At 39.2% G+C, this 11,978-nt stretch overlaps 1 protein-coding gene across 8 annotated transcripts in view; it reads left to right on the forward strand.

Moving 5' to 3' along the window:
- Nucleotides 1-10,249, forward strand: part of LOC126481111 (uncharacterized) — a 132,982-nt gene extending 122,733 nt beyond the window's left edge. For all 8 annotated transcript variants that reach the window (XM_050104638.1, XM_050104636.1, XM_050104639.1 and 5 more), the window contains 2 exons: nt 2,035-2,221; nt 9,839-10,249. In XM_050104638.1, the coding sequence (XP_049960595.1) occupies nt 2,035-2,221; nt 9,839-10,003 (352 nt within the window). In that variant the 3' untranslated portion in view covers nt 10,004-10,249. The remainder of the gene's footprint in view (nt 1-2,034; nt 2,222-9,838) is intronic.
- Nucleotides 10,250-11,978: the final 1,729 nt, after the last annotated feature.

Raw genomic sequence — 11,978 nt, forward strand, 5'->3', positions numbered from 1 at the left:
ATTAAACTACATGCATGTGTCTACTACCACGCAGTGCACAACTATAACTGATCCTGTAAAGTTCATGTAGGCTGGCTTCCTGATGGGGTACAATGCTGCACAGTACCCTCAAAGATGCCATACCAATAAGAATGCATTTCATCACCTAGAGCAATGCCGTCAGGAAATCGGTAATCTTTGTCCACAAGTAATGGACATTGGTCATCCGAGGACTAGATCTACTACATAAACAAAGGTCTTGATTGTTGATACCATTCATCAGTCACCTTAGCGAAGTACCTGTGATATTGCAAGGCAGTTCCAGATACCTCAAAGACTGGTTGTTGAAGTGTTGCATGATGAAGAACTGCATCCGTGTGGTTGCATGTTAACTCAACATCAGTGGCCAAAAGACCACATTCAATGAGTGCAGTTTTGTGATTGGCTTTTGCACCAAGTGGAAGATAATGAACATTTTATAAATAATGTAATATGGGCTGATGAATCTAACTTCACTTGTGAAGGTATTTTCAGCCTCCACAATAGCCATTATTGGTCAGAACACAACCCACATGTAACTCATGAAATGGCTTTCAGGCACACTTTCACATAAACCTGTGGGCTGGAATCATGGGAGGAGTGCTTTTGAGACCTTACCTATTGCCAGACAAGCTGAATACTCCTCTACACCATACGTTTCTTGTCTGATGCATTACAAAATGTTCCACTTGGTATTCAGTGACAGCTAACGTTTCAGCATGATGATGCAGCACCACACTTTGGAATGAATGTGTGTAACTATTTAAATGAAGTGTTTCCAGAGAAAGTGATTGGTCAGGGAGGTCCAGTGTCCTAGCCTCCAAGTTCCCTGGACCTTAATCCATGAGAGATTTATTTGGGGGAACACTTAAAGGAACAAGTTTATAGTACTCCACTCATGGATTTACATGACTTAATAGCTCATGTGCATGGTGTTCCAGCAGTGGTGGATGCAGGTGTGTTGCGTGGGGTCCAGCAAAGTATGGTTCAGCAAGTGGTAAAGTGCTTGCTAATGAAGGAGGAGGATATTAGTGTTTAACGTCCCGTCGACAACGAGGTCATTGGAGATGGAGCGCAAGCTCGTGTTAGGGAAGGATGGGGAAGGAAATCGGCCATGCCCTTTCAAAGGAACCATCCCGGCATTTGCCTGAAGTGATTTAGGGAAATCACGGAAAACCTAAATCAGGATGGCCGGAGACGGGATTGAACCGTCGTCCTCCCACATGCTAATGAAAGATGGTCACTTCTCTAAAGTGAACATTGCTGATACTTGTACATGTCGGCTGTGTGAAGATAAGCCTGAACATCAAATGTACAGAATGGAATTATTGTGCACAGCATATGTGCAACCTAGTGTAGCCTACCTGGTATGTTTTTTGTTCTTCACTGGATACAGATGATGTTACTGTATGCACTATAATTTTCTACTGGCTTTATTTGTGTCATGGATAAAACAAAGTGATCATTTCCATCTATGAGAAGTTCATGTAATGTCTTAATGTTTAAGTAAAGGTAACAGTTACAGAAAGAAATACAAAAGATACCACATTGTGGAGGTGTAAATGGGATACAGTTTGGTGCTTTAACTAAAAAAAATGATGTAAGGTGCAAATGTGACTCGAATACCAGTGAGTCTGTGTATTGTTCCCCACTGCACTGCTAATGGGACAGCTGCAGCACAGTGCATAGTTCATGCCAGCTATTCTTGGCCATGTTACATGCAGTTACAGTGTTGCCAGAGTCTCATTTTTTAAATTGCAGAACTATTAATCCTATTGGTGGGGCTGGGTTTTGCTAGATATAGTTTGTCTTGAATTGGGATGAGGAATAAAACAAGTGTGGCATTTTTCCTTCACCCCATATATACTTTAATTATTTCTGATGTTAAGTAAAGTAATTCCTTGTGGTTTCATAAAGTTTACTGTATCATTACAAAAACTAAGATTTAATGTTGCCTGATGTTTCAGTGTTTGTGTAATATGGACTGTCACTTATATCGGGAAGTTTTATTTCCAGATCTGGATTTGATCCTCTAACTGTGCTTGCTGGACTTGCTTTCCTTGCTTTCCTGTTGCAAACGCTGTATGCACTGTTGTACAGGACTCCACAGCCTAGTGCCATAACTCCAGTAGCTGTATCCCGTTCAGTGTCTCCAGGAATCTCAGACTTAATGGATAGGGTTTTAAGAGCAATACAAAAGTATGTAAGTATCCTTCATATTCATGTTACTTTTTACATGGCTATAAGATTTTTATATTTATTTGAATAAAATATTGTCTCATTGTAAAAGTAGCCAGTCAAGGTAAATAGATTGCACTGAACAGAAATTTGTTATATTTCCTTTCCATTTCAACAGATAGTTCCATTAATAAAACATTATAAGGAGTAGATAAATAAAAAATGTACTCACCGAGTAGCAGCAGAACACACACTTAAAAGAAAGGTATAATTAGGCAAGCTTTTGGACCCAGTGACACCTTCTTCAGGCAGAAGGGTTGAAAGGGAAGGAAGTGGGTTAAGGAAAAGGACTGGAAAGGTCTAGGAAGAAAGGGTAGATTCTGGAGAACCGCAGGGATGAGAATGAAAGACTGATTACTGGGGACTGCATCGGAGGAGATTCGAAAACCAGATAGCTTAAAGGTGAAGACAGGGTAATATGAAAGACAGAGATTACTGCTAAAACATCATGTATGAGTTAATAAGAGTGAAAATCTAAGTGCATTGTACATAACAGAGGTGGGAGGGTGGTGGCAAAAAGTAGAGAGCTAAGAAAATGAAAGATGTAGAAAACAAAAGCGGAGATAAGAAAGGAGTAGTTACTGTGAAGAAATGCTGAGATGGAGGAAATTAAAGTTAGGTGGGTGGCAAGAAACAAGGACATATAGCGCCTAGTTCCCACCTGCAGAGTTCTGAGACACTGGTGTCTGAGGGATCAACCCAGAGGGTGCGTATGGTGAAACAGGCACCGAGGTCATGATTGACATGGTGTAGAGCATGCTCTGATACAGGATATTGTATGTTGTCAGTATATGCCCTCTGGCTACACCCATTCATCCTAACTAATAATTTGGTGGTAGTCATGCCAATGCAGACTCTTTAAAGCACTACACCACCATACTTGCCTCAGCTTTCACTGGACATAATTACCCCAGTAGCCTAGTTCAAAAGCAGATTTCCCAGGCCATAACATCCAATCCTGGTACTGCTGATGCCTTTTTTTTTAAAAAAAAAAAAGAGAAAAAAAAGAAAACCTTCGGAGAACACCACTGGTCACTCAGTATTATCCTGGTTTGAAATGTATTAATCAACCATTTCAATAAGACCATGACTTCCTAAAATCATGCCCTGATATGAGATCCACTCTGAGATTTTGCTCACCACACCTAGAATAGTTTTTTGTTGCCCTCCTAATCTCCACAATATTCTGGTCAGATCTTATGTTCCTTCTGTACCCATCTCCCTACCCTACATCTCCTAAACCTGTGACTGTCCCCACTGCAAGACTTGCCCTATGCACCCTCCTGCCACCACTTATACCAACACTGTAACAGGCAAAACATATACTACCAACGGGAGAGCTACCTGTGAAACGACACATTATATATCAGCTGTTATGTAAACACTGTTTGGCCTTTTATATCAGCATGATACCACCAAATTATCCGTTAGGATTAATGGGCATAGGCAGAGGGTGTATACTGGCAGCATGCTCTACAAAATGACAATCGTGATCTTGGTGCCTGTTTCACCACACTTACCATTTGGCACTTTAGTTTTCTAGATCTTCTATTTTTTACATATTTTTTTGCCATCCCCTCCCCACCTCTGTTATGTACAATACACTTAGCTTTACACTCTTATTAACTCACACAGGGTGTTTTACCAATAATCTCTGTCTTGCATGTTACCCTGTCTTCACCTTTAAGCTCTCAGGTTTTCAAATCTCCTCCGGTGCAGTCCCCAACAATCAGTCTTTCCTTCTTGTCTTGTCCAGTAAGTCTCCCCTGACCTGCGGTTCTCAGGAAGTTTTCCAAAATCTACGCCTGTTTCTTAGACCTCTCCAGTCCTTTTCCTTCACCCATCTTCCTTCCCCTTCAACCCTTCTGCCTGAAAAAGGAGACACTGGCTCTGAAAGCTAGCCTAATTATAACTTTCTTTTATGTGTGTGTTCTACTGCAGCTTGGTGAGTAGATATTTTATCTATCCAGTTACATTATATTCTCAAAAATTTATTGTTTTCATTTTTATGTTTTAAGGAGCATTCTTTGTCATATAATAATGTGAGGGTGACTCTTGAGTTCTGGCTCCTACCTGGCTTCTTGTCTTGTCCAGTAAGTCTCCCCTGACCTGCGGTTCTCAGGAAGTTTTCGAAAATCTACGCCTGTTTCTTAGACCTCTCCAGTCCTTTTCCTTCACCCATCTTCCTTCCTCTTCAACCCTTCTGCCTGAAAAAGGAGACACTGGCTCTGAAAGCTGGCCTAATTATAACTTTCTTTTATGTGTGTGTTCTACTGCAGCTTGGTGAGTAGATATTTTATCTATCCAGTTACATTATATTCTCAAAAATTTATTGTTTTCATTTTTATGTTTTAAGGAGCATTCTTTGTCATATAATAATGTGAGGGTGACTCTTGAGTTCTGGCTCCTACCTGCAGTTCTGAACTTTTCTACTGATGGAAATATTACTATTTGCAACTATCAAACTTATCATCATCACCACCACCAGCAGCACTATATTTCCAATTCAAAAAGCCACGCGCATTTGCAGATTAGCTTCCTCACTTATTATTGTCCTTCCTGAGCCATTGATTGTTTATCTTATGCCAGATGGCACCTCAAATTATGATAGCACCTTGAATTTTGAGTTATTAAAAAAAACAGTCTCAGTTGTGAAAACCAACCAAGACTGTTTTTTCTGAAATAATTCAAAACTAGTTGCTGTAAATCGAAACTGGTTGCTATAGCTCCCTGTCACAATGGAATGGAATATGTTTTTGAATTAGCTGCACACAAAGTCTTCTTCTTGCTCTCTTCCATGGGACATTTAATTCATTCATCATGCTGTTCTGTTGATCCCATTAAGAAGTAGAATCTTCAAAGGTGTGTAATGAGGCAAGGTGTACATTAACACATTAACAAAAAACGTGCATTAATGGTGCAGTGAGCCTTCAGGTATACAGCCAAGCTGTTGATTCCATTTTATGCACAATATTTCGACGAGCAGTGCAATAGTGTTCTTCAGGTGACGTGAGCTTTGTTGTTATGCATACTCATTGGAAGGAGTCTAGTCAGGCTATCATGTATTGTAGTTGTTCTGCCACATGTTACAGCTGAGTTGAACTCCCAGCACCTGCTGTGCACTTTGATTCTCAGTTGTTTTTTGGAGCCTTCTCTGTTATTTCATGAAACACACATTGTTTCAATGGTTTTCACCACTGATGAATGAGATATTGAAGAAATCTTTACAAACTGAGTGCTGGACCCCCAAGCCTTGTTTAGACTGAAACCTCTATAGTGGGGTAACATTTATAGCAAATTGACACTGCATACATCAAGCTGTTGTGCTATATATTACAAGCCCTGCAGTGTGGGTAGAATACTGTGGCATCTGGTTTGCGACTTAAAGCATCAAAAGCCACTTGGAGAGAGTATCTTTGCTTGGCATTGGCTGAGTGAAGCATGACCATATAATGTAGCAAGAATTTTCCTGGATAGTCATTGCTCAAAATATTCAGACCAGAAGCTCTCTTGCCATTTGTGAAATTTGGGTGCCAGCCACAGCTGAGAGTGGTTGCTTGTGTGCAAGGTCATTGACTGCAATGATTATTAGCTGAGTTGTAGCGAGCTGAAGTGCATTCACTGCCCAAGATAAGTCAAGAAGTTGTTAGGAAGTAACTGTAGCAAACTATAAGTGCATTATTAAAGAGTGTTGGGTGGCAGTGGCCAAAGTGAACAGTAGCATGTCTGCAAGGTCGCAGATGGCAATAATTATTAGCATGAGCTGTAGCAAGCTGAAATGCAGACACCTCTCAGAACATTTATGATTGGTAGTCATTGTTGATAAAGTGTGTTATGAGGCCATAAAGTGATTAATATTATTTTTCAACAGTGTTACATACTGATTAACACAATTAGAGTGCTGTGTACCATTTTGTTAATAGTACTATGTCAGGATGTGCACCACTAAATAAATAGGCTTGCTGTAAATCAAATTGACATGCCTTTTATTGAAAAGCAGATCCTCATTTTCCTATAATCGCAACAGTTGCCAGAGCACTTCACAAATGAAGCGATGACCAAGTGTAACATTCTGTCGCAAGAAGGATGTTCAACATTAAAATAAGTCAGTGGAAATTAAGGACTCTGGTGCTTGCCTGATGCTGTACACGTCCAAATACAGCCCTCACATGTATGGGTAGACTGTTACCAACAGCCATTAGGGCATGGCTATTAGAGCTGAGCTGTTGCAACAGTTTATCAGGTTTTCTGATATTTTTATTTGAATAGACTCCTTAATTAAGCTGTCCCAGAAACTTGGCAATTGCACAAAAAAACTAGTCTTGTTGTATTCATTTCGTATTTGAGACAATACTTAGCAAGAGCTGTTTTGTTTGATTATTTAAGTCAGGTATGTGTCTGATGTTCTTGCAGCTCTCCTCAATTATTCTGACAGTTTGCACCTAAGATGACATGCCACATCTGCATGCAATACAGTATGCACACAGCTTTCAGAGATCTAGATTATCTTTAAGATGCCTTCCTGCGTGGGAATCATGAGTTGCGTCAGCATAAAGGTTGTGACTAAGCGACATATGGTAGTTTGAATCAGTACTGGAGGCATGCCAAAGTGATTTAGGCAACCACTCACAATAAGCAGAAATCTGGGTGTAAGACCTGGTCTGGCACAAATTTTCATGTGTCACAAACAGCTGATGTCAAAGAATGTCAATTTATTTCATAAGGCATCCTTAAAATCACAAAATAAACTTTTATCTCTGCTGATGGAAGCAAAATACACAGGATGCTATAACACTGTAGCAGTCTACCACCTTCCCTGATATTGGGCCAGCATAAAACAGATAAGTGACTCTTGGCTAATTTTTTTCTTTCTTAGTGTTAACCTTTTTGTTGCTTCTGACTGCAGTGCCCATTCACTTTGTTCATGTGAGAACCCATTGTTTTCAAACACTATTTGTAGTTGTAATTATATGGCAAGGCTCTCCTTGTCTGGCAGCATTTGAGCTCTATGGACCATTGTCTTTAGTATATAATTTTTTTTTTATTATGGAGGGTTTGGCTCAAGGCCTGGAATAGAGAACAGTATGGGTGGGTTTTCTACACACAGTGTGGCCCATGGATTCAGCTGTTCTTTTCTTAACTAACATGTAGAGAAAAGTTCCATCAAGTATCTAGTTTTAGGATGGATAGGATTTAAATATTCCGGGAAGTTTTCATGTTTTTTTGTTCCCTGTGCGAAAGACTCTTGTCCACAGAGCTCGAATGCTGTCAGAGAAGGAGTGCCTTACTAAAGAGTAATAACACTTGCAAATAGTGTTCCAAAGGAATGGATGCTGAAATTGACAAAATGTGTGTGTCTACAATGCCTGAGAAAGAAGTTGAGACGGAGGAAGAAGAAGAGAAAACAAGAATTGCGTATCTGGCCTAAGACAGCCCAGTATCTAGGAATATCAATATTTTGCTCCCATCAAATGATGCGAGCATCATTCTTTGTAATGTTAAAGAAGATCTAGGTCTCCAAAATACAGATGTGTACCACGTTCCATGCAGGTGTGACATGTGTTACATGAGGCAGACTATTAGAAGAGTTAAGGAATGGTACAAGGAACTTCAGTAACACACCTGACTAAAAGAACAAGCACTGCATTGTTTATAATCATAAAATGAAACACAATGAGACCAGTTTTGAGGTGCGAAGGTCCAGTCACTGGGACAGTGCAATAGAGCAGTATATTGAAATAAATGTGTTAGAAAACCTAATAAATTGGGATAGATGTTTCAATTTGAGCAAGGCTTGGGATCCACTCATCATCCAGCTAAGCTTCAAAGTGCTGAGAGAATGTGTGTTTTGGGAATAGCAGTACAGGCTCTGGAAAATAGATATGCATCAAAGGATGTAGAGAGCACAAAGAGTCGAAGTTGACTATAAATAGTGGTGCGACATTAACAATACTTCACAGTCTGGTTGGAGCCCAGGTAGTCAGTGCACATAAAAATACAGCTCGCATCATTTAAAGAAGACACAACTGGGTCGGTCAACAAAGTATTGTGCATAACTGAAACAACAACTGGGCTGTACACCCAAAAACCTAAGAGATCACAAAAGACAAGAAAATTATAGAAACTTAATCTGTATGTCACATTAACAATAAGCTACCACTATAATGTTCAGTGCTTTTTTTGCTTAGGCCACCAATATGTAATGAAGTAAACTAGAAAGACAGACACTTATTTGGGAAAAGCTGCTGCCTCCCCAGCCACATAACATGACTGCTATTTATCTTTTATTGTTAACTTAATATTTACTTGATTATGTTAGTGTAATTCAAAGAAAATAGTTATCCGTATCTGTAAATTTTGAGTCCTGTTTACAGAACACTATTACTTGTCATGCAGGTTATCCTGAGCACTACTACTTGGCATGTAGCTAACAAAACTTTTAAATTCTTGAACCTAGATAAAATTTATAGATATAGTAGTTAATGGGGTAAATTTTTAATTTTCTTGTGAAAAGGTTAGGATTTTGAATTTTTGAAAGAAAACTCATAAGATCCTGCTACATTGGAACCAAAATTATGCATGTTAGATCAAGAAGGATGTAATAAACAGACTAGCTCAGATACTGACTGTTTACAAAGATATCTCAAAAATGGTCTTATCAAGTCAGCACAAGATTTAAATACTGTGCTAGAAACACCATCACGACAAGAAAAATTACTTCTTTTAACAACATAACTATTTTTATAATTTCCTTAGATCTTCTTGTTCTGTTGGCACTATGGCATGATTTTTGGAATGCAGTAACAAAACAATGAGTAACAAAGTGCAAATGGTAACCGTGAGAATTCAGTTGTATGCATTATAGCACTGGTGCTCCTTAAATGTCATCCATGCCAAATCATATCTGCCAGTTGGAAAGTCTGGACCTGCTCTACATTGTAATTATTTTTGGGTGAAAAGGAGCCAGTGTCCTGTGATGGATGTCGTTGCATCTTCAGGAATTTTGAAATTACCAAAATGTGAACAGCGGTCCAATGTCTTTTACTACAGTCTGAGATAGTCACTCAATAACTAGTGTCTTAATTAATAGTGTGAGGTTCACCGTTAGTGTCTTAGTTAATACTGTGAGGTTCACCTTAATGGTGGTGAAGTGGATGTTAACATTATAAGGAAAAGTAGACACACTATCCAACACTGCCAGTAATGTGCATTTGAGGAGGGAAGCATTAAAGTTTAGGCATATTTTCCCTCATCAGAGCACCAGGCTACTAGAGAATTGGTAAGATGTAGCTCATGAATCTTGTTTTTTTTTTTTTTTTTTTTTTTTCACACGTGTTACAGTAGGGGCCAGTGTACACTGATGTATACAATTTCATAATTAGTTAAGGAAAATGTAAGTGTAATATAATGCAAAAGTCAAAATTTTTATTACTTTCACAGAAATGTGAAGGTTATCTTCATGTATTTTTGAGAGGAAGTGATTGAACGATAAACAAGAAAAATAGTTTGAAAATCATATTGTAATTGACTGATGATTTTGCTTTCTAATCACAAATAATTTTCTTTTGTTTCTTTTTTACAGGATGAATTAAACAATCAGCATGAACAAGACAGTTCTTGGTTTTTACCATACTTGAAAGCTGTCTCTGGCTTTATGTCAAATTTATGGTTCTCAGCTCAGAACAAAACCTGTTTTGAAAAGTCTTGTAAATTTCTCAGATATTATAATGAGAAGATCAAACAATAATACTTACAATGAGTATATTGTAATAGATTCTTTGTACTCAGCAGTAATTATGTCTGTAATGGCAAACACATCAAAATGGAATCAATTGTGTTCTGACTTCTGTGCAATCACAAGAGAAAACATGGTAAATAAAATGCCAGAATCCTAGCAACATATAAAAAGCATGATATACAGCTAGCAAAAGCCACATAAAGAAGTTATTTATGTGGCTTAAACCAATGCAATGTGAAACAAATTAGCAAATAAAGAGACTTTAATTCACTGAACATTAGTGCTTAATTCAGACACAGACCACCTTATTAAGCAGTGACCAAGAAAAGGTGGGGAGGGGGGCAGAAATTACTAGGATACAAACTGACTTATTTAACTAACAATATTTTTAAAGAATTTCATGAACAAAGCAATAGTGACGGAGCCTAAAAATTTAGAATTAGTAGCATGCTTTGCTGAAAAGTGAGTTGCCATCATGTTTAAAAGAAGTACTGGATAGACCGAATTGAAACCTATTTTTGTTTTATTATCAAACAGTTCTTTCATAGAAGAAAAGAGAAGAGTAAGATCAGTATACATACTCATTGGAAATTCTTGAGTGGTTGAGATGTGGATCAGAATAGAGAGAAGAAAAGTTACAGGAGAATGGGTATAAAAAGGGAGCTGGACATTCATTTGTAAGTTGAAGGATGAAAACAACAAATAATGATAATGTCAGTATTTGAGATGTAGGAAGGAGAGAAAGCAGAAAATCTAATTTGTTATTCTATATGTTCATTGTTTTCTAGGTCCAGCAAGAGCTTTCAATATAAGAAGTCATTTCCCATTGTTTGTGATCCAGCCTGAGACTTTAAATCATTCATACTGTTAAGATTTTCACACGTTCCTCTAATTCGATCAGGAGCTCTCATTTTTCCTTCCTGGAAGCACTCTGGTTATGGAGTGTGTACATGTATCATACAACAAATAAAAAAGAGTTATTACTTTCTTATGATTCATACATGCTGTCAATGACAGCGAAATAGCTAGGTTTGTGCTGTGACCTAGGTCACAAAATTGGAAATGGCACGCGACTTCCCAGACAGTGCATCTATCCCCAGAGTGGCAGAAGAACGCAGAAGCTGGCATAGTGACTGATCTGCCTGCAGTGGTGGCGATGGGGCTCATCGTTAGGCGAGTCGGGAAAGGAGAGCACCAGTTCCAAGTCCATAGGCTCTGCAGAGGGAGTCAAGGGAGTCATCATCACTAGTGCCCTATTCCACAGGCAAAAGTAAGAAGGTGGAGGGTATAGCAGTGGGTGTGCATATTGTCATGATTGGAAGCTTCCTACGTGCTGGCATGGAGACGGTGGTGTCACGCTGGCACCCCCACAGGTGAAAGTAAGAAGGTGGAGGATGCGGTGGGATCAACAGTGGGTGTGCACATAGCCGTAACCGGAAGCTTTTTACTGGGAAAACATCATATCTGAACCTGTCGCCCTGATGGTGTGGAGATGGTGGCATCGTGAGTCCAACAGATGCAGACAAAATTGATTGGAATAACAGGTCAGCTGCTCCTGACTGACATCAACCTTGAATAAATGCTGATCTTTGTGGCCAACTGCTATGTCTGGCAGCCCCTTGTGGTGCTGGCTGAAAGACCAGGCCAAAATGACAGTCCTGAGAGGAAAGTGTGGCAGGCTGCAACAATGTGGGGTGTCTGACTGGGTGTGCTACTGATCCAAAAGACCCTGCAGCTGGTGCCGATGCAAATGTTCCACCAAGCTTCACCCATTACCTGGCTTTGCCCAGTTTTGGTGAGGAAATCAGGCAGTACATATTGTAGGACAAAACATACACTGACTTATTCATTTGTATCTTGAATGTTCATACGAAGCACTCTACCTCAGAGTTATAAGCTGAGTGAAATGAGGAGGTAATCAGTTGCTGGATACTGTTGTGAATGCAAGTATCTTCAATCTCCTGTGGCACAAATTACTGACCAT

The sequence above is a fragment of the Schistocerca serialis genome, chromosome 5, assembly GCF_023864345.2.
Source record: "Schistocerca serialis cubense isolate TAMUIC-IGC-003099 chromosome 5, iqSchSeri2.2, whole genome shotgun sequence".
Classification (NCBI taxonomy): Eukaryota; Metazoa; Arthropoda; class Insecta; order Orthoptera; family Acrididae; genus Schistocerca; species Schistocerca serialis.